The sequence below is a fragment of the Sus scrofa genome, chromosome 15 (genome assembly GCF_054392235.1).
Source record: "Sus scrofa isolate SSC_HxYL_T2T_F1_AM1 chromosome 15, Sscrofa_HxYL_maternal_Yorkshire_Landrace_v2.0, whole genome shotgun sequence".
NCBI classification, from domain to species: Eukaryota; Metazoa; Chordata; class Mammalia; order Artiodactyla; family Suidae; genus Sus; species Sus scrofa.
Genome location: NC_139397.1, coordinates 94,873,972 through 94,893,803, shown reverse-complemented (window position 1 = coordinate 94,893,803; position 19,832 = coordinate 94,873,972). Strand labels below are relative to the sequence as shown.

The 19,832-nt window shown below is 44.9% G+C and overlaps 1 protein-coding gene across 8 annotated transcripts in view; it reads left to right on the top strand.

Annotated features, from left to right (window-relative positions):
* Positions 1 to 19,832, top strand: part of WIPF1 (WAS/WASL interacting protein family member 1) — a 125,374-nt gene that overhangs the window by 88,691 nt on the left and 16,851 nt on the right. For all 8 annotated transcript variants that reach the window (XR_014829606.1, XR_014829607.1, XR_014829608.1 and 5 more), the window contains 3 exons: positions 8,167 to 8,255; positions 13,086 to 13,215; positions 19,382 to 19,558. Coding sequence is in view for 5 of the 8 variants with exons in the window: in XM_021074983.2 (XP_020930642.1) it covers positions 8,205 to 8,255; positions 13,086 to 13,215; positions 19,382 to 19,558 (358 nt within the window). In the remaining 3 variants the exon portion in view is untranslated. The remainder of the gene's footprint in view (positions 1 to 8,166; positions 8,256 to 13,085; positions 13,216 to 19,381; positions 19,559 to 19,832) is intronic.

Genomic DNA, 19,832 nt, shown 5'->3' with positions numbered 1-19,832 from the left:
GGCTGCTGCTTTGCTTATAAAGAAAAGCTTGTTTCTCTTCTCTCTGCTTGGCTTCCTCTTGGGTTGAGCAGCCTTTTCTGTTTCTTCTGTTGATTGCCTCATTGCCTGCAGCTCTCTGAGCTTGGACCAGAGGAGAGAAAGAAGCACAATAATAGAAACAAACTTTATGCAAAGGTATGAAAAGTTTCTAAAATGGCCAGAAGGACATGCTTGGCTTACAGGGGGGTGGGGCACAGAGATGCTGCGTTGTGCCTCGTATCATAAAATAGAAACTATGGGCAACTGCAGCTGTGAAAAGATTGTGCTAAAGAAACAGGATGGCTGTGGTTTGCTGTGAGCATCAATTTTCCTGTTGAGCATATTTACAGGAAGTTGAAGAACAAAGCCGACTTCATCTTAATTCTAATGGTGTTCAGATCTTAAATACATCCAACGAAGTTTGCCTCTTGGAGGAATCTCTAAAGAACAGAACCCAAAATAAGCATGAGTAGGAACCCCTAGACTACTGTTGTTAGCGGCAATTTGAGTTTTTGCTAAATGGTTTTATTTTTAACAGTGTAACTTGCATTAGAGTCACTACCTTTACAATGAATGCCTTTACAATCATTTTTTTATGGTTGCAATAATTCAGTATGAATTTAAGGGCCTTTTCTTATTAAAGCAGTGTTGAATTATACATATTATAAATTTCCTTCCGTTAATATTTATTGGTCAAACACTTGTAAATGCACATGCGCGCACATGCGCGCGCACACACACGTGTGTGTGTGTGTGTAAAAGCTGGAAATACCATCAACATGTTAACAAGAGCTATGTCTAGGTATTCTTAACCTCATCCCTTTTTCACCTAAAATTTAATTATTATCAAATGCTTCCTTCAGTGGTAAAATAGTTATGTTTTCTTTTCATCTTTTTTTTTTTTTTTTTGGTATTTTTGCCATTTCTTGGGCCACTCTCTTGGCATATGGAGGTTCCCAGGCTAGGGGTCTAATCGGAGCTGTAGCCACCGGCCTTTGCGACAGCCACAACGTGGGATCCGAGCCATGTCTGCGACCTACACCACAGCTCATGGCAACACCAGATCCTTAACCCACTGAGCAAGGCCAGGGATCGAACCCTCAACCTCATGGTTCCTAGTCAGATTCGTTAACCACTGAGCCACGACGGGAACTCCTCTTTTCATCTTTGTATTTTTATATTGACTATTGTTTTTTAGATGCTACTTTTGGAAGTAGGAAAAAAAAATCTCTAAATAATCTAATCTGAAGAAACCAAGAGCACACAAGAAATACGTACACGAAAATGACTTAAGAACATTATATATGAAGTAAAATATCAATGAATGTAAATAAAAAGAAGATAGAAATGAGGGCAAGAGAGTATTTGGATCTTAGGATATTTTCAATTGTATTATTTCTGTTAAACCCACTCCTCATCCCCCCACACACATACACAGAGTGAGTGAATTCAACCTTTTTGGAAAAAAGTTTACTATCCTCCCATTTATTTTAGTTAGAATAGTATTTAAGGGTGACTTTTGGCAGTATTTATGTAGCAATATGCTTTATATTTTTGAATAGATCAAAGTGGTGATACTACTTAACAGGATAAGCCTGCTTCTTATCTTCTCTACTAGAACTTGCCCGATTCACCCCCACCCCCACTCAGGACTGGGGGCTGGCCTTCTGAGAGTGTCAGATGTTTTCATTGGACAGCGCTGGAAATTTCATCCCTCCCCCTGTCCTTCTGTCGTGTGGGCCTCACACAGCATAATGTAGGATGACTTTTAAATTGGCTGTAAGAAGCTAAGAAACAGTTTACTTAACTCACCAGTTCTTTTGATTGTTTTCCATTCGGAGATATTTTTGCTTTCTTACATGAGTACATGGAAGAAGAAAGCCTAAGTTTCCCGAGGCCACTCTGGACTGACGGATGAGCTCTGGTTGAGTGTTTAGTTGGCCATGCTATTGGGAAGATATGTCCGCTGCAGGGTGGGGAGCAATTCACTCTCTCACACAAGGCATCCCTCATAACCAGTATCATACATTTAGCAAATGGCTCCAGACCACGAGCTGCCCTGCTTGGTCTAGTGTGCGGTGCTGCCTACTGCGAATTTAAACCATGATGCTGACCTAGTAAAACGGTGGTAAAACCAACAAAGCCATCCATTTCTCTGGGAAATTCCAGACCTTCTAAATATTGATGTAGTGTATGTGTGTGTGTGTGTGGTTTTTGTGTGTGTGTGTGTGTGTGTGTGTGTTACAAAAAAGAACCAATCAGTGGATTTTTGAAGTCATTTATGCAAAATATTCTACTCTGTTCTCTCAACCTGTAGAGTCAGTTCCTTTATAAAAGGTTGGTTGGTGGATCCTTCACTTCAACAGTTTTCACCTAAACTGTGTTGCTTTTTCTAGTAATTCATTCAGTTATTAGATAAAACTTTGGCAGTGGCTCACATATCCTAGAGTTCAGAGTGATTTTGAATTTCTTGAATGTAGGACAATCCGGAGAGAGTTTGGGTGAGAAAGCAATTGATGGATTTTATTTGAAAGCCATTATCTTATCATTTCTGCAGTGACTAACAGACTTGATAGATCACATGCTTTATTAGAAATGGGTTTATTCACTTGCTAGGGCTGCCAAGACAAAGGACCACAGGCTGCGTGGCTCAAACTGCAGCATTTTGGTATCTCACAGTCTGGAGGCTGGAGGGCCCAGATCAAGGTGTCAGCCGGCCCGGGCCTCTCTCCTTGGCTGGCAGGTGGCCACCTTCTCCCGAGTCCTCAGGTGGCCTTTTCTCTGTGCTCAGCCATCCCTGGTGTCTCTTCCTTGTCTTACAAGGACTCCAGTCATATGGGATCAGGTCTCCACCCTAATGGCCTCAATTCAACTTAATCACCTCTTTAAAGGCCCTCTCTCCAAATTCAGTTACCTTCTGAGGCACTAGGGGTTAAACTTCAACATATAAATTCAACCCCTAACAGTGTGTGTGTGAAAACAGAAGACCCATTTCCATCTGTGGTTTTCTTTGTGCTCATAAAATTTACCACACAAGGTGAACATTTTAGAAAAGTCTGGCTTTCCTCTCCCTATGATGCAAGTTATTTAAACATTGATTCTCCAAAAGGAATTAACACTCAAAAATGTATATTGTTAGAAGGTTGATGCCTGGGGCAGGGGAGGGATCAGCGAATGGGTAGAGCCCTGGTCCTCCACCTTCGGGGGGCCTGAGTCCCTACAAAAGTTGACAGCGCACACCTTGGGAGCCCCTGGTCTGGTCATCCTTCCCCCTATTCTAGGGCCTCTCCAGCCTGGTGCAGAGCTGCCTTTCCTGCCCTGCCGCCTGGAAGGACCAAACGGACGCAGGAGGCCAAGCCTCAGGCTGCCTCATTCGCTCAGAAATGAGTCCCCCACACACAGGACAAAGCCAGGGCCACAGCTCAGCCATCAGGACTGGCCAGGTGCTCGAGCGACACTCACACCAGCAAGACCCGTGCTCGCCTCGAGGATCACAGTTCTGGACCCATCTGTTGATTGCTTATGCAGTGGCCCTCCCGCACCCCTAATTAACAGACAGGCAGGGGGTGCTCAGAGAGCTTAGTCTTATCCCAGGGTGTTCGGCAGCAGAGCAGAGATTCAAAATCACATTCTTCCGGGAGTTCCCGTCATGGCTCAGTGATTAATAAACCCGACTAGTGTCCATGAGGACACGGGTTCGATCCCTGGCCTCACACATCCCTGGCTAAGGATCCCCTGTTGCTGTGGCTGTGGATAGGTCGTAGACGAGACTTGGATCTGGTGTGGCTGTGGCTGTGGTGTAGACTGGCAGCTGATTAGACCCCTAGCCTGGGAACCTCCATATGCCGTGGGTGCGGCCCTAAAAAGACCAAAATCAATCAATCAATCAATCAGTCATGTTCTCCTGACCCAGGTCTCACCTTCTTACAGGGATTCTAACCCTCTTCACTCACAGACCCCACTAGGGTCTGGTCAAGCCCAAAGGGCTCCATCTCTGACTGTTATTAAATGCATAAACAAAATACAGCGATTACCAAGGAAACTAGTTATAGTGAAACAGGTACAACCAGATCTAACAGCAGATCTAAACATGGCCACAATTTCAAAAAAGGTCTGCAGCAATTATGATGTGAAAATACCATATGAAAAACTGTTGGTGAAAGGTTTCAGGTGTGGTTTGTGGCCTGCAGTCATAATCTAAGGAAATGCCTAACTTAGAGTTGGGGAAATAAACGTCCTTTTTTTTAGCCAAGCTCATGAAGCTCTGGATTCTGTCCCGAGACCCTGTGGATGTGAAGATCCAGGCTAGGAAGGCCTGGCCTATTAGGATCTGTGCTGCCGTGGAGGCCCTTCTGTCAGGCCCAGTCCCGATGCTGACGTGGGCTGTCAACTCCAGGGGCCAAGGGAAGCCCTGGCTCCCCCCCCAAGGCTCAGGCCCAGGCCTTCCTTCACGGGCAAAGTCAGGGAAGCAGCCACCCGGTCTTCCCTCTGGCAAGCCCCTCTGCCAGGGACTGGTTCTTTGCCCGGGATGTAGAGCCGAGCTGGGAGCCATTCCAAGGCCGGCACGTGGCTTGTTTGGGTGTCCCCTCCCCCTCTCACCCCCACATATTTAGTGAGAACCCTGCTTGGTACCCAGTATGGGGGAGACTGCATGGAGTTCACAGTGTGGTGGGAAAACAGCCAGGAAGGGGGCCTGGTGGGGGGACATGAGGTTGGTCTTCTTTGACCCACATGCTGAGTGAGATGGAGGGTTGGAGCCTGGGGTTCCTCACAAACTTCCCTCAGGGCCCAGCCTGGACAAGTCCAGACCAGCAGCTGTTCAGCTCGCAGGGAGCCAAGAGACCATCGAAGCTTCTGGAATCAACTTCCAGCATGAAGCAGGGAGGGAAGTCCTTTATGTGGAGGAGAGTGGGGGACGGGGGTGTTGGCAGGGGAGCAGCAGCGGTGGAGAGAAAGGAGAACTTGGCCTCGGAAAGGTGAGAGCGCTCACCCGCAGATCCTCCACCCTCCGCCCCCGGCTGCCCCTGTTGTTTATCGGAGGTGGCCAGTGGGGGCAGGCCTGGCCTCTGTGGTCCAGAGGTTTATTTATAAGTCAGTTCATGCACAGAGAAAAGTGTAATAGCAGCAACAGGAAATTATAAAACAATGAAAGGGGCTTTGCAGGGTCTCATCCCCCTGAAAGCCTCTCTATTCCATAGTCTGGCCCCTGAGGTGCCCAGGACAGAAGTTCATTTTGACTTTGCAGCCATAGAGTAGCTCATGAGAACCAAACCCCTAGGAGGTTCCTGGTAGCTGATCAGAATCCACTTCTTCCTCAGTATAAGAGGGTGGCCGGTTAGGTGGTGGGCGCAGGACTGACACAGTGAATTAGAGTCTTGAGGGGCCTTTCATCATCCACTGAGCTTGTGGGTGATCCAGTCCCTGGAGCTCCTATCCTGGGCTCTCTGGGTGGACCCGACCACCTCCTTCCTTGATAAGCTGCCTCCTCCAGCTCTGTTCACCCCATTGCTTTGCCTGTAGCACCTTTGATAGTTGGACCTGAACCTTGTCCTTCCTCCTGGTCCTGGGACCTGAGTCTGAGGCGGCTGGAGCAATGCCCCCTTCATAGGGCTCCAAACACAGGCCCCCAGACACAGGCCCCCAACCCTGCCTGCCCGGCCCCACGGGCGACCGACTGTTGCCGCCCCCAAAAGACCAGAGTCAGGAACACATTTGATAAGAATCTCTGTCTGCGACGGGCTCTTTTGGAAAACCCGATTCTGATCTACTTTACAGGTGAGCTGCAGTCCTAGTTAGCTCTTTACTTGCTCAAAAATGCTTATCTAAAAAGAACAGGGTTCAAAAGGACCTGAGGTGAATGACTTCCATGAGTTACTTAGTTTCTCTGAGTCCTAGCATCGTCAATCGCCTGTCAATCAATGAGGGCAGCTGTTCCTGCTCTAACGTTGTTAAAATTTCGTTTTCTCAATGGCCCTTGGAACAGAACTGTCCCAAATTGTCTTAATTCCTGCCTTCCAGCAGCCGTGTCCTCGCAGCTTTTTCCTTCCATTTCTGTTCACAGAAAGCAAGCCATCCAGCCACACTTCAGTATAGAGTGCAGCTGACCCTTGAACAGTGTGGGGACGAGGGATGCGGACCCTCCCTCCCATGTCAGCAGTACATGTCCATGGTTCCTCTGTATCTGGCTTCTGCATCCTCAGAATCAACCACCCACTGATGTGCCACACACTGGGATAGTTACTGTTGAAAATAATCCCCATCTCAGAGTTCCCACTGTGGCTCAGTGGTTAACGCATCCTACTAGGAACCATGAGGATGCAGGTTCCATCCCTGGCCTCGCTTAGCGGGTTAAGGATCCGGCATTGCCGTGAGCTGTGGTGTAGGTTGCAGATGTGACTCGGATCCCACGTTGCTGTGGCTCTGGCCTAGGCCGGTGGCTGCAGCTCCGATTCAACCCCTAGCCTGGGAACCTCCATATGCCGCGGGAGCGGCCCAAGAAATCGCAGAAAGACAAAAAAAAAAAAAAAAAAAAATCATCCACATCTGAGTGAACCTGTGCAGTTCAGACTCGTTGTTCAAGGGTCAACTGTGTTTGCTCTGAGGTGTAAGTTTCCCACATTAACTTTTTGTGGTTGAACTAAATGAATAAATTCTGAGAAATTGTTTTCTGCAATTGAGAGACTATTGAAAATAAAAGAAAGGTAATTCTGCTGTTTGATAGCCATAGAAACAGTGTGATTCACGTGTCAGTGTCCCAGGCTGCTCACCGGCTTTAAGGCTCAGACTTTGACCAGGCTTCTCAAATGCGAGTGCATAGGGATCTGGTTAAAAGTCTGCAACAAAGTCAGTGCAGGCGGAAGGGCTGAGATTTGACGCTTCTCACAGCTCTGGTTGAGGCCCTCCTGCTCATTCGGGACCCCTGCTGATCCAGGACCAACAAGGTCTGGGTGGAAGAAGCCGGGACACTTAGGGGTGAGAAAGTGGGTACAGGCTGGGGCCTGGGGCTTCTGCTGAGACCCAGATATGGGACCCCAAGGACAGGGGGGAAGGAAGATGGGGTTCGTGGCTGGCATAACTCCCAGGGCATGTCCTCTGTCCTCGCCATCACTTCTTCAGCCCCTGACATTTGCCAGGCTGCCCCCTCTGCCACTGTGATGCACCAGGGTTACTCTGCCCTGTCCTGCAGCCTTGGAGTCTGGCCTTTCCTTTGTCCCCAGAGTCAGAGGTTTGACTCCTTGTCGCCCCTGCCTGCCTTTTGTCCACTTGGATCCTATAAGAAAATGCCAAGTAGCAGAGACGTAGGAATCCAACTTCCTCCTCCATCCTACCGCCTTCCTCACCTTAGCCCTCTCCTCTCCCCAGAGACGGGGAGAGCTTTGAGGGCGAGGGCAGAGGTAGGGTCATCTCTGCATTCCTGCTGTGCGCCCAGAGAAAGGTCAGGGATCCCGGACAGAGAAGTACAGCAGCGGCCGGGAGCAAGAGGGGACTGGAGATGAGGGAGGAAGAGGAGCCACCTGAATGGTTGACATGGCCGGGATACATTTCTAGCAGCTTCCTGATAACCTCCCAGCTTAATCGGGCCGAGGGCCAGGGTCTTCCCCGCGTCCTGCTTTGGCGGTGGTGGAATTGAGCGGTGCGAGGTGCTGGGTTTTGCTTCCCGTATCTCCAGGCACTTTGGCTGAGAAGCCTCCTCCGCTAGGGTCCATCCAGAACCGTGACATCCTAGCCATGTTATAAAGGACTTCCACCTCTTATAAAAGTTGGCCCACATGAATAACTGTCACTTGGATGGGAAAGGGAAAGGACGATTAGGACAGAGTGTTACTAATACTGCAAGTCTAATACCATGCTTTCTTTTTTGTCCCCTTTTTTTAAAATTACTCAAATGAATTTATCACATCTGTAGTTGTATAATGATCAGCACAATCCAGTTTCACAGGATTTCCATCCCACAGCCCAAGTACATCCCCCCACCCCCCAAACTGTCTCCTCCAGAGACCATAAGTTTTTCAATGTCTGTGAGTCAGCATCTGTTCTGCAAAGAAGTTCAGTCTGTCCTTTTTTCAGATTCCACATGTCAGTGAAAGTTGGTGTCCATGCTTTGTTTCTTCTTCTTCTTATTTATTTATTTATTTATTTATTTTACAGATTCATCAGCCAGACTGTTGAAAGCCTAACTGTCCAGGATGCCCGTCCCACCCCCTCCAGCGCCCCCGCCGCCGCCCACGTTTGCTCTGGTGAGTGGCTCTCCCCATCCGTGGTCCCTGCATGAAGCACGTGGAACAAACTCGAAGCCAGCACACATGTATTTGTTTTCAGTGTATTTGCATTCTGGCTTGACCGTGATACTACAGTAAGCTTTCTAGGTGCCAAAGGAAGCCAGACCCTGAGATGTAGCGGAAAGAACACAGAAGCATTTTGTAGTCTAAGGTTTCATGTGATGCAGAGAACACGCATGGAATGTGGATTCGTTAGGTTTCCTCTGCCATGTCCATCAAGGGAGACACATCCTGTTCATTTGAACACGCTGGCCCAAGACAGAGTCACAGGAGTGGTTCTGCCCACCTTGCACTGTTTCCATTCTAATCGACTCAGGTTCTAGCCTTTAACCTCCGGGCAGGATATCCAGAAACCTGGGTCTCTCTGATGGCGCATCCATCAAAGTGTCCTCCAGACTCACTCCTTTCTTTTTCTCTGCCTTTCCCCCCACTTTCTTCTCTCTGTTTTTGACAAATATCCCCCATCTTTCACCCCCACACACTTAAACTCCCCCTTTAAATCTATCGCTGCCTCTCCATGGCTACTTTCCAAAGGCGTATCTTCTCAGGGCTCTCCTGGCCCCTGACAGTCTGTCCTCAGAAGTTAGTGCACCCTCTTCCAGGAAGCCAGCAGCTCTCTGCATGGTGATCCGGAAAGGCTCCCAGACACAGCCCAGGGCGAAGACGTCCCCCAGCATGTGAAGCCTTCTCTGCTAAGGAGCCTCCCAGTGATAGGGCCTTCACTTTTCACTTGAGGAAACTGATGCTCAGAGGGGAACAGTCTTGCCCAGGCTTCCATGGGACATATTTTTATAGCCCATCTCAGGTCTAGATGGAGGAACACACCATTAATTAGCTCATTGCTATTCCAAGTGTGATCCTCCAACTCCTGGCTAGAGTCCTCAAAACGCTAAGTACAAACATTCAGAGTAAGCACTAAGAAACACAGCAATCTGGAAGCTCCCGTCATGGCTCAGTGGTTAACAAACCTGACTAGTGTCCATGAGGACGTGGGTTCAATCCCTGGCCTAGCTCCGTGGGTTAAGGATCCAGCGTTGCTGTGAGCTTTGGGTGTAGGTCGAAGATGAGGCTGGGATCTGGCGCTGCTATGGCCGTGGCATAGGCTGGCGGCTACAGCTCTAGTTTGACCCCTAGCCTGGGAACCTCCATATGCCACAGGTATGGCCCTAAAAAGAGAAAGAAAGAAAGAAAAGAAAAACACAGCGATCTGATGGTGGGGTTGTCTTTTGTTTCTAAGATTTTATTTTGTGTGTCTTTTAACTAATTCATTTTTCCAGTAATTCATTGTTCTTTTACAAAATATTGGTCCATGATGGGTTGGAAAATTTTTTTCTTTTTTTTTTTTTGTCTTTTTGCCTTTTCTAGGGCTGCTTCTGTGGCATATGGAGGTTCCCAGGCTAGGGGTCGAATTGGAGACGTAGCTGCTGGCCTACACCACAGCTCACAGCAATGCCGGATCCTTAACCCACTTAGCAAGCCCAGGGATCAAACCCACAACCTCATGGTTCCTAGTCGGATTTGTTAACCACTGTGCCACAACGGGAACTCCGGAAAATTTTTTTCTTAAAAAATTGGTCCTTCCCTTAAATAAGTTTGAGAAGCTCTGATCTGGCTAACTCAGAAGGATTAGTTTATACTCCCCAGAAGTATAGGTTGTGTAGCACTGCGGGGTTGTAACATGCTTTGATCTTTTTTTAAATGTGCATGTGTTTAATGTATAGTCTAAAAGTTAAGACTAGCACCTCCTGGGTTTAATAGTGAGTTAATTTAAAAGAAAATGTCCACTAAAAAATAGTGTAGCAAATAGTATAGTAAATTGACTTAATGAAAAATGTTAAATAGGAACACAGGTTTCATGAGAAGGTGACAAAAATCATGAAAGTTGTACCAGAATGACTGAACTTTGGGAAACCCTGGCTTGTCCTGTCACCTGGTTTCTATCCATCATTACCTGACTACAAGCAAAGTCCTAGAGAGACGGGATGTAGAGATGAGAAAAAAAGGAGGTTGGAGGCTGTGGTAGGAAAGCGTCCAGTGGAACAGTGCAGGCGAGGGTCCTGCCTCCTGAGAGAAGTCAACACCCAAGGGGGTCAGATGTCAAAATAAATTTTGAGGCAGAACAGGAGGGGAGGGAGGGTTGCTAATCCAAAACCATGAAGAGAACCAGTGTGAACATGTCACGTAACATCTTGGAGCCTGGAGTTCCTGTCGTGGCGCAGTGGTTAACGAATCTGACTAGGAACCATGAGGTTGCGGGTTCGGTTCCTGCCCTTGCTCAGTGGGTTAACGATCCGGCGTTGCCGTGAGCTGTGGTGTAGGTTGCAGACGCGGCTCAGATCCCGCGTTGCTGTGGCTCTGGCGTAGGCCGGTGGCTACAGCTCCCATTGGACCCCTAGCCTGGGAACCTCCATATGCCGCGGGAGCGGCCCAAGAAATAGCAAAAAGACAAAAAAAAACAAAAACCATCTTGGAGCCTCAGGTTTTTTTCATCCTTAAAAGGAAGACAATAGGTTAATTCGAAAAGCTTTTTCCCTGATGTCCAAGTCATGTTAGAGCCATAAAGGATGATCCCATTAGCCAAAGCAATCTGTCTGTGCAAAGAGCCTTCCTGGAAATGACCGCGAGAAGCTCTTAAGAGGCTTGCTTCAGAGGAGGCCAGGGCGGATGGGTGTTTTATCTATTAATTTTTTCAACCGAGATATAATTGGCATATAACACTGTACAAGCTTCAGGTGTACACCGTGTTTCTATTTTACAATGTAATTATCACTGTAGTTTTAGCTAAGCCCCTATCACATCATGAAATTAGCATTTCTTTTTTGGTGGTGGGCACAGTTCATTTCTGGTCTCTTGATGACTTTGAAGTGTGTCCCACAGTCTTGTTCATCAGAGTCACTATGCTGTGTGTTAGATCTCCAGAACTTGCTCATCTTGTAGTTGCAGGTTTATATATATATATATATATATATATATATATATATATATTTTTTTTTTTTTTTTTTTTTTTTTGTCTTTTTGCCATTTCTTGAGCTGTTCCCACGGCTTTGGAGGTTCCCAGGCTAGGGGTTGAATCGTAGCTGTAGCTGCCGGCCTTCACCACAGCCACAGCAACTCAGGATCCGAGCCATGTCTGCGACCTACACCACAGCTCACAGCAACGCCGGATCCTTAACCCACTGAGCAAGGCCAGGGATCGAACCTGCAACCTTATGGTTCCTATTTGGATTTGTTAACCACTGAACCACCACGGGAACTCCGGCAGGTTATATTCTTTACCAGCATTTCCCCAGTCCAGGGAAGGGGCATTCTAGACCCCACATTCTCCATCCATCAGGTTATAGGAAGGCTTTGGGGTCAGACTGCAAGACTTTGAATCTAAGCTCCTCTTATTAGCTGGAGCCCAGGGTGATGGTTTAACCTGTGCCTTAGTTTCCCTGACTCAAATGGAAATCATGACTCCCAGGATTGATGATAATGAATTAATATAAATAAAATGCTTAAAATGGTGCCCGACCCATAGTAAGAGCTATATAAATGTTAGCTGTTATTTTCGTGAGCAAGTAATACTTTATCATTTAAGACCCTTTCAGCTTCACACACAGAGATTCTATTTCACCTGCTTCAGGGTTTGTCTTAGCTCTTCCTCTGCCTCTAACTATAAGGAATAGCTGGGTCAGGTATCAAGCTAAAACCCGCCCAGGTTTATTCCTTGTGGCTTTCACCGGCACCTCTGAAATCAGAGCCGTTCAGAAGGGCTGGGGCCAACCAGGACTCACATCTGCCAGAAGCACCTCTGGGTTTGGGGAAGGTGGCGGTCCCTGGGGCCAAGCTGGACCAAGCCCGTGTCCAAGAGTGACAGCCACAGGCATGCGCCTACTTCTGAGTTCATTCGCTGGGCTCCTAGTGTCCCCACTCCCAAAAATAACCCTGAGAAAATAAAATCTCAATTTCACAGTAAGCTCTTTCCCAGGAATTCTAAATTCTAAAATTACTGAACATACCCAAAGGCTTTAAAATAGCCCACCGTTGTCTGCTATGCAGTTTCCGTGGGCTAAGCTTTCAAAGGGATTAAACATCAGGAACACCTTAGGCCAGAGGGACGTGAAGAGAGTTTGGGTGGGTAGTGGGAATGCTGTACTTTCTGACTGCAGTGGTGGCTACACAATTGTACTTGTTTGTCAAAACTCACAGGACTATACACTAAAAGGATGATCTTACTATATGTAAATTATACCTCTGGTATGCCTCAAATTAAAAAGAAAAAAAAATCTCTGACAATGTAAAGAGGGAATTATTTTCTAAAATTGTGATGGATTTAAAAAAATAGAGCTGACCCTTTTTGCTAAAGACAGTTTTCCTCTTGCACCAGTTCCAAAAGACAGGAAAGAGAAGCTGTTCTTCAGAGAACATTCTAGAGAATGAAGCTTCATAATATCCTTGCAGATTCCTCTCAGACTTAAAATCACCTTCTCATTTCCAGCCATCCAACCCTGGCTCTGTCGGTTACAGCCAATTGTGGTTTGAATTTTCAGAGACTTTTTTTTTTTTTTTTTAATCAGGGACTGACTCTTCCTGCATTAAAAATGAATGTAATTTATTGCTGCATCTGCTCCCAAACGTCTGGGTCTTAAAAAGAATGACATCGGGTCTAAAACTTGCGGAGAATTTACAGCCTCTTGCCAAGAACCTTAATGACAAGCTTCCAATACTCTAACTGTCCCCACTGAGTGTTATAGCACATGATTTTAATTCAAAAGATGAATACGCGTTTGCATGGCTTCCTTTCAGGCCAATACAGAAAAGCCTACCTTGAATAAGTCGGAGCAGGCTGGGAGAAATGCTCTTCTCTCTGACATCAGCAAAGGGAAGAAATTAAAGAAGACGGTCACCAATGACAGAAGTGCACCGATACTGGACAGTAAGTGAGAAAAATTCTTTCCATGGAGATAAATGGTTTATGACCTAATAATCAACCCTACCCTTGGTTAACAACAGCTGCAAAGCTAGCAGAATAAGGGACTGTATCTCTCATTGTAGGCCATGGCTCTGGCTTGGGTTCCCTCTAATGCTGCAGGAAGCCAGTATAATAATTCTTTGTCCAAGACACACACAGCAGCGATTCTCTGAATTATTCACAACACTTTACAGCACTTTCTGGAAATTAACTCCTTGCTTGTCTTAGTGCAGAGCAAAAGGCAGCATGAAATATAGCAAGAGCCCTGGTCTTGCAATCAGAGGGTGGGGATTTGAGCCTTGACCGTCTCCAGGCCTTTGTCTTTATTTGTGAAATGGTAGATAATAACCTGATCTATTGCCCTCACAAGTTTGCCATGCACATCAAATGAGATAATGCTTCTGAAAGTGTTTTGTGGAATATGGAGTGTGTAATTCAAGTGTTAGATATGATTATTAGGAATTTGGACTGTACAGTAGAAAATGGACAGAACACTGTAAACCAGCTATAATGGAAAATATAAAAATACAAATGTCATTAAAATAAAAAAAGGAATTTGGAAAGAGAGGAAATGAGATCACAGCTTTGCTTATCTGCTCACTATAAATCTGAGAGCCTTTCTAGAACAAGGCAGGGTGTATATAAACAAGGACCCACCATACAGGGCTACTTATTATGAAGCATTGTAGATGACTGAATCTACCAGAAGTCAAGCATCAGGCCTCAAGACTATCGGCTGACACTCCTGGACATTGCCACTGGCAGCCAGATGTCCCAGAGTTCATGCTAGACCATAGATCACATGCGGACTCGACGGGAAATAGGCTGACCCTCCAAAATCACCAGAGGGACTTTGCAAACAAGTGAATAATGATGCAGCATATTAGCTAAGTGGAGGATTAGAAGTGCTTAGGAGGAATTTCTAGGAAGAGTGCCTGATGAGTCAAAGAGAAGGAGTTAGGTGAGAACATTGGTGTGGGAGGAAGGTGGAAGCGCAGAAGACCGGGACAAAGACCTTTGAATGTTGCTCTGCACCCCCTTGTTACCCAGGCAAGGGGGTGCAGAGGAGAAAGCACCACACTTCAGTGGAACGAAGCGGTCTTTCACTCTCGACAAAGTCTTACCTCTGGTCGAAATGCCCACAAAACTGACATGGTTATGGTATTATCAATCCCTTAGTCCTGATCTGTGTCACAAGATTCTCCCTGGGGGGAGCCCAGCACAGTTACATCTATCTGGGGAGTCTTTGTCCAACAACCATTGAGCTATGGTGCCTTGTATGGGGCCAGAGGAGCTCCACAAACTGCCAGCCTCTAGAACAGAGCCTAGCAGTTCTCTTCCCTATGAGAGGGAGCCTAGGCTCTGGAGAGGTGGATGTGAATTCCCTAGATGTTGAAGGAGAATGGACAGTCTGGGGCCTAATCCTGAATCCACTAGCAAAAATTCATTATGTTGTTCAAGATCCACTCCTCCTCCCATTAAATGGAAATAAGTGTTGGCTCTCCCTTCCAGCTCCTCGGTGATGTTCAAGAATGCACTTTGCTTGGTAGACACAAGATGCAATTCAGTGCATGCCCTTCTTGTCCATGCACTTAATTAGACACCAATGCTATTGTCACAAGCTCTTTGCAAGTGGCCAAGTCCATCCATGGTTTTGTATTTGTTTGCCGGTGAAACCTCCCTGGCTGCTATATCAAAATGTCGACCACGGTTATACATTATAACTCTTGAGGTCAGTTTTGTCCTGCAATTTAATTGCTAACAAAGTGACCTAGAACCAGTTATCTATGCTCCACTACTTTAGCTTCTCTATCTGAAAGATGCACAGATGTTCCAAGAACACTAAAGGATGACGTCTGATAGAAGAGTACTTCAATCTCTTTGAATGTCCAGTACCATGAAGTATTCAGAATGTATCATTTATCCATGAATAATGTTTGGATGGCAAGGGCATTTTAATATTACTGGCAATAATTAAAATTAGCAACAATTTTAATTTTGTATGGAAGCAATTTTGCATAGACTTCCAGAAATTGTTATTCTAATCTGATATATCTTATTAGGTGAGGTAATTCTTGTGAGCTCATTCTCAGATTGTTTCTTCCATCAACAGAGCTCCCATAAGTATCCCAGAAAGTTCCACACCTAGAAAAGAGAGCTGACACAGACTTATCATAAATCTAATCCAGAAAAAAGGAAAGCACAAATGAACAAACTAGATCTCAGAAAGATTGAATAAAAGATCTAAAGCAGATTTTTTTAATTAAGTCTGCTACAATGAAGTTATATGCTAAAACATTTTGAAATCTTAAAGAAATTAAATTAAGGACAAATTTACCAAAACTTACTCATGAAGCCTCAATGACCAAGGAAAAAGTTGAAAACTTTATCAAATTACTTTTTATCTAAAGCTTTAAAGCCAGGTAATTTTATCAATAAATTATTTCAAATTTTAAGAAACTGCTAATTCAGGAGTTTCCCTTGTGGCTGAGAGGATTAAGAACCCAACTATGAGGATGCGGGTTCAGTCCCTGGCCTGGCTCAGTGGGTTAAGGATCCAGCATTGCCACAAGCTGCAGAGTAGGTCATGGATGTGGCTTGGATCCAGTGTTGCTGTCGATGTGCTATAGGCCAGCAGTTGCAGCTCCAATGTGACCCCTTGCCCAGGAATTTCCTTATGCCGCAAGTGTGGCCCTAAAAAACAAAAAGAGCCAATTCAAATACTGTATAAATCATTCCTAAATATAGGAACACATGGAAAGCTATCTAATAGGTATAATGAGACTGGCAATGATGCTAATATCAAAACATGACAAAGGAAAGCACATGTACACAAAGAAAGCTTGACATGTGGCAACGCCCAAGGCATTTTTAACCTATCACTTGGTGACAGAGGGATTCCTACTGACACCTAGTGGGAAGAGGCCAGGGATGCTGTCAGCATTCTACAACAAAGAATTATCTGGAGTTCCTGTTGTGGCGCGCAGTGGTTAACGAATCCGACTAGGAACCATGAGGTTGCGGGTTCGGTCCCTGCCCTTGCTCAGTGGGTTAAGGATCCGGCGTTGCCGTGAGCTGTGGTGTAGGTTGCAGACGCGGCTCGGATCCCGCGTTGCTGTGGCTCTGGCGTAGGCCAGTGGCTACAGCTCCGATTCAACCCCTAGCCTGGGAACCTCCATATGCCGCGGGAGCAGCCCAAAGAAATAGCAAAAAGACCAAAAAAAAAAAAAAAAAAAAAAAAAGAATTATCTGACCCAGAATAGCAGTAAGTTCCAAGGTTAAAAAACCCTACTGGAGACCACTTACGATCATAGATGCGAGGATACTAACAAACCAAAAACTCTAATTCAAAAAAATAATGCACCAAGACCAGCGTTTATCTCATTTTAATGTTATTTCTGTTTTATGTAAGACATAAATATCTTAATAATAAATAAACATAATAATAAATAATAATAATAAACATCATAATAAGGAAAACCATATAATGATCTCAGTAGATCCTGAATAGGCATTTGATAAAATCCCATGCTATAAGGTCTTAAAACCCAGAGAAGAAGGATCCTGGCTAACCACAGATAATAATAAGAAAAAAAAAATGATCTCAAACCAATAGGTGACATGTAACTTTGAAACATTAGAGGTATTCTCATTGAAATCAAAATATAATTTTATTTTTAAATACTGGTAACATTATTAATAATGTACTTAAATATATGTGTATTTTTAAATATTTTAAAATAATCTTCATTAAAACATTAATAACTTACAGCTATGGAAAGTCAATCATCAAAGTAATTTCTTACATAAAATAGAAATAAGGTACACAACCCTTAGAAAAGAGGGAGCAAAACATCGATTTATTGGATATCAAATGAAATTTCCTAATGCCAATAATAACCAAATCCAAAATATAGTAAGAAAAACATTCCTTTCATAATTTCAACAAAAATGTATTGACCCTAAAAGAAGCATAAGTGACCTGTATGATGAAAATTATGAAACTTTACTGGATAAATCAGAAGACATGGGAAAATATAGCATGTTTCTGTAAAGTCTAGATATCATAAAAGTGTCAATTTCCCCAAATTTGTAGATCTCATGTAATATTTATCAAAGACGCAACTAAGTTTTCAGGGGTAGAACTTTATAAACAACACTTAACCTCATAAGACATACATAAATTGTTAAGAGACAATTTTTAAAGGAGGGCATAATCATGGCTCTAATACAGATATAAAATGAACATAGCAGAGTTCCTGTTGTGGCTCAGTGGAAATGAATCTGACCAGCATCCACGAGGATGCAAGTTCAATCCCTGGCCTCCATCAGTGGGCTAAGGATCCAGCGTTGCCATGAGCTGTGGTGTATGTCACAGATGTGGCTCAGATCCTGCATTGCTGTGGCTGTGGTGTAGGCCAGCAGCTGCATCTCCGACTCAACTCCTAGCCTCTAGACTCTATATGCTGTGGGTGCAGCCCTAAAAAGACAAAATTAATTAAACAAACAAACATACTAAGGATTTTATTTAGCTCATTAATGAGGGAACCAATGAGATGTTATCAGAGGAGAATTCAAAGTACCAGACATATGTAGGCAGGTAAGTGTTGAAATGAACTTGCAAATAGGTATAAAATGGGTCAATTATCAATTGAATGACACTGAACATAACCAGTTTGCATTTCTGTGGACGAATGTCATTTGATTATAAGTTTTCTACAACTTAGAGAGTTGCAAATTAGCTCAAAGGCAATGGGATATACCCCAGAAGGCTAGCCTGGATAGTTAGTAATCTTTTTCTTTCTTCTTCCTTTTTTTGTTTGCTTGTTTCCCCATTTTAAAACCATTCACAATTTTTTGGCAACAAATACAAAATAAAACAAGCATTATCTCAAGTTGCACAGAATCTTTTAAATGTTGAAGTCTACTGCTTTATGATATTAAAAAACTGAAATCACCTGAAAGGCCATCAAATAAAATATATTTGTGTTCTGTCAACAATGCAGTCCTTTAAACTCATGTTTTCAAGAATATCTGATGACATGAGAAATGCTAACAATAAAATGTTGAGTGGAAAAAAGCAGGATTAAAAACTATGTAGTAAATCTGGGGGTTCCGGAGTTCCCGTTGTGGCACATCAGAAACAAATTCGACTAGGAACCACGACGTTTCAGGTTCCATCCCTGGCCTTGCTCAGGGGGTTAAGGATCTGGTGTTGCCATGAGCTGTGGTGTGGGTCACAGACGGCGGCTCAGATCCTGTGTTGCTGTGGCTCTACCGTGGGCTGGCACCAATTTGACCCCTAACCTGGAAACCTCCATATGCCACGGGTACAGCCCTAAAAAGCAAAAAAAAAAAAAAAAAAAAAAAAGTTGGGGGGCTCCCATTGTGGCTCAAGAGGTTAAGAGCCTGATGTTGTCTCTGTGAGGGTGCGGGTTCCATCCCTGGCTTCACTCGGTGGGTTAAGGTTCTGGCGTTGCTGCGAGCTGCAATGAAGGTCGCAGCGCTCAGATCTGCTTGTGGCATAGGCCGCACCTGCAAATCCAATTTGACCCCTAGTCTGGGAACTTCCACATGCCACAGTGCAGCCGTAAACAAGCAAACAAAACTAGGTAGTAAATTTGGTCTGAATTTTAAGAAAAAATATAAAATGAAAAAAACCTACAGGGAAAAAATGCACCAAAACAGTAGGTATTTCCATGGAGCAAAATTGTGGGATATTTTATTTTCTTCTCTTTATGTTTACTCTTTCCTTTCTTCTCACCTTTTATTACATCTCCTCCTCCCTTAAGACTTTCTTTCTTTGAAGATACTTTAATTTGCCAAATCTGCTGATATAGAACAGGTATTACTTCATATGGCAGCTAGCCAAGCGGGGGGAAAGTCATTATGTGTTACTGATTCTTCTACCACTGGCTTTACCGCTGGTCTGGAGTGGACAGACCCTCCTGCTTTTCTGGCTGGGGTCAGAGTGACTCCTTAAAATCCTGCACTTTTAATGAAATCCCGGTTGTCCACCCTGGGCCTAGATTCAGCCAGCGCCCCGCTGGACTGCTGTTTCCCTAGACAGGGACCTTCGCTGGTGCTGTCTTCACGTACGTGAAAGGACTGTGTTTTCTTCCTTCTGCAGAACCTAAAGGAGCTGGTGCTGGTGGTGGCTTTGGCGGAGGCGGCGGAATTGGTGGTGGAGGTGGCGGTGGCGGTGGCGGTGGCGGCGGAAGTTTTGGAGGGGGTGGACCACCCGGTTTGGGAGGACTGTTCCAGGCTGGCATGCCGAAGCTGAGATCCACAGCCAACAGGGAGGGTGGTAAGGAGAGTTTCCTTCTCTCTCAGTAACCAAAGACGAGGCAGAATCTGGTGGTTTTGAGGCTTGGCATCCCTTTGAAGGCACTATGCCCTTGAAAACATTTTAGATTGCTTGACATGTTAACGCTTTTTTATAAGGGGAACTCTATTTTGCATCTTTAAAAAAAATCAGAATTAGCTCCATCAAGCTAAAATGTGTCCAGTGTCCTTGGGGGCACCTTGTATTTTTTCATACTTTTCTAAAGGGTGAGCTAGAATGGGAAGACAAGGAAGGA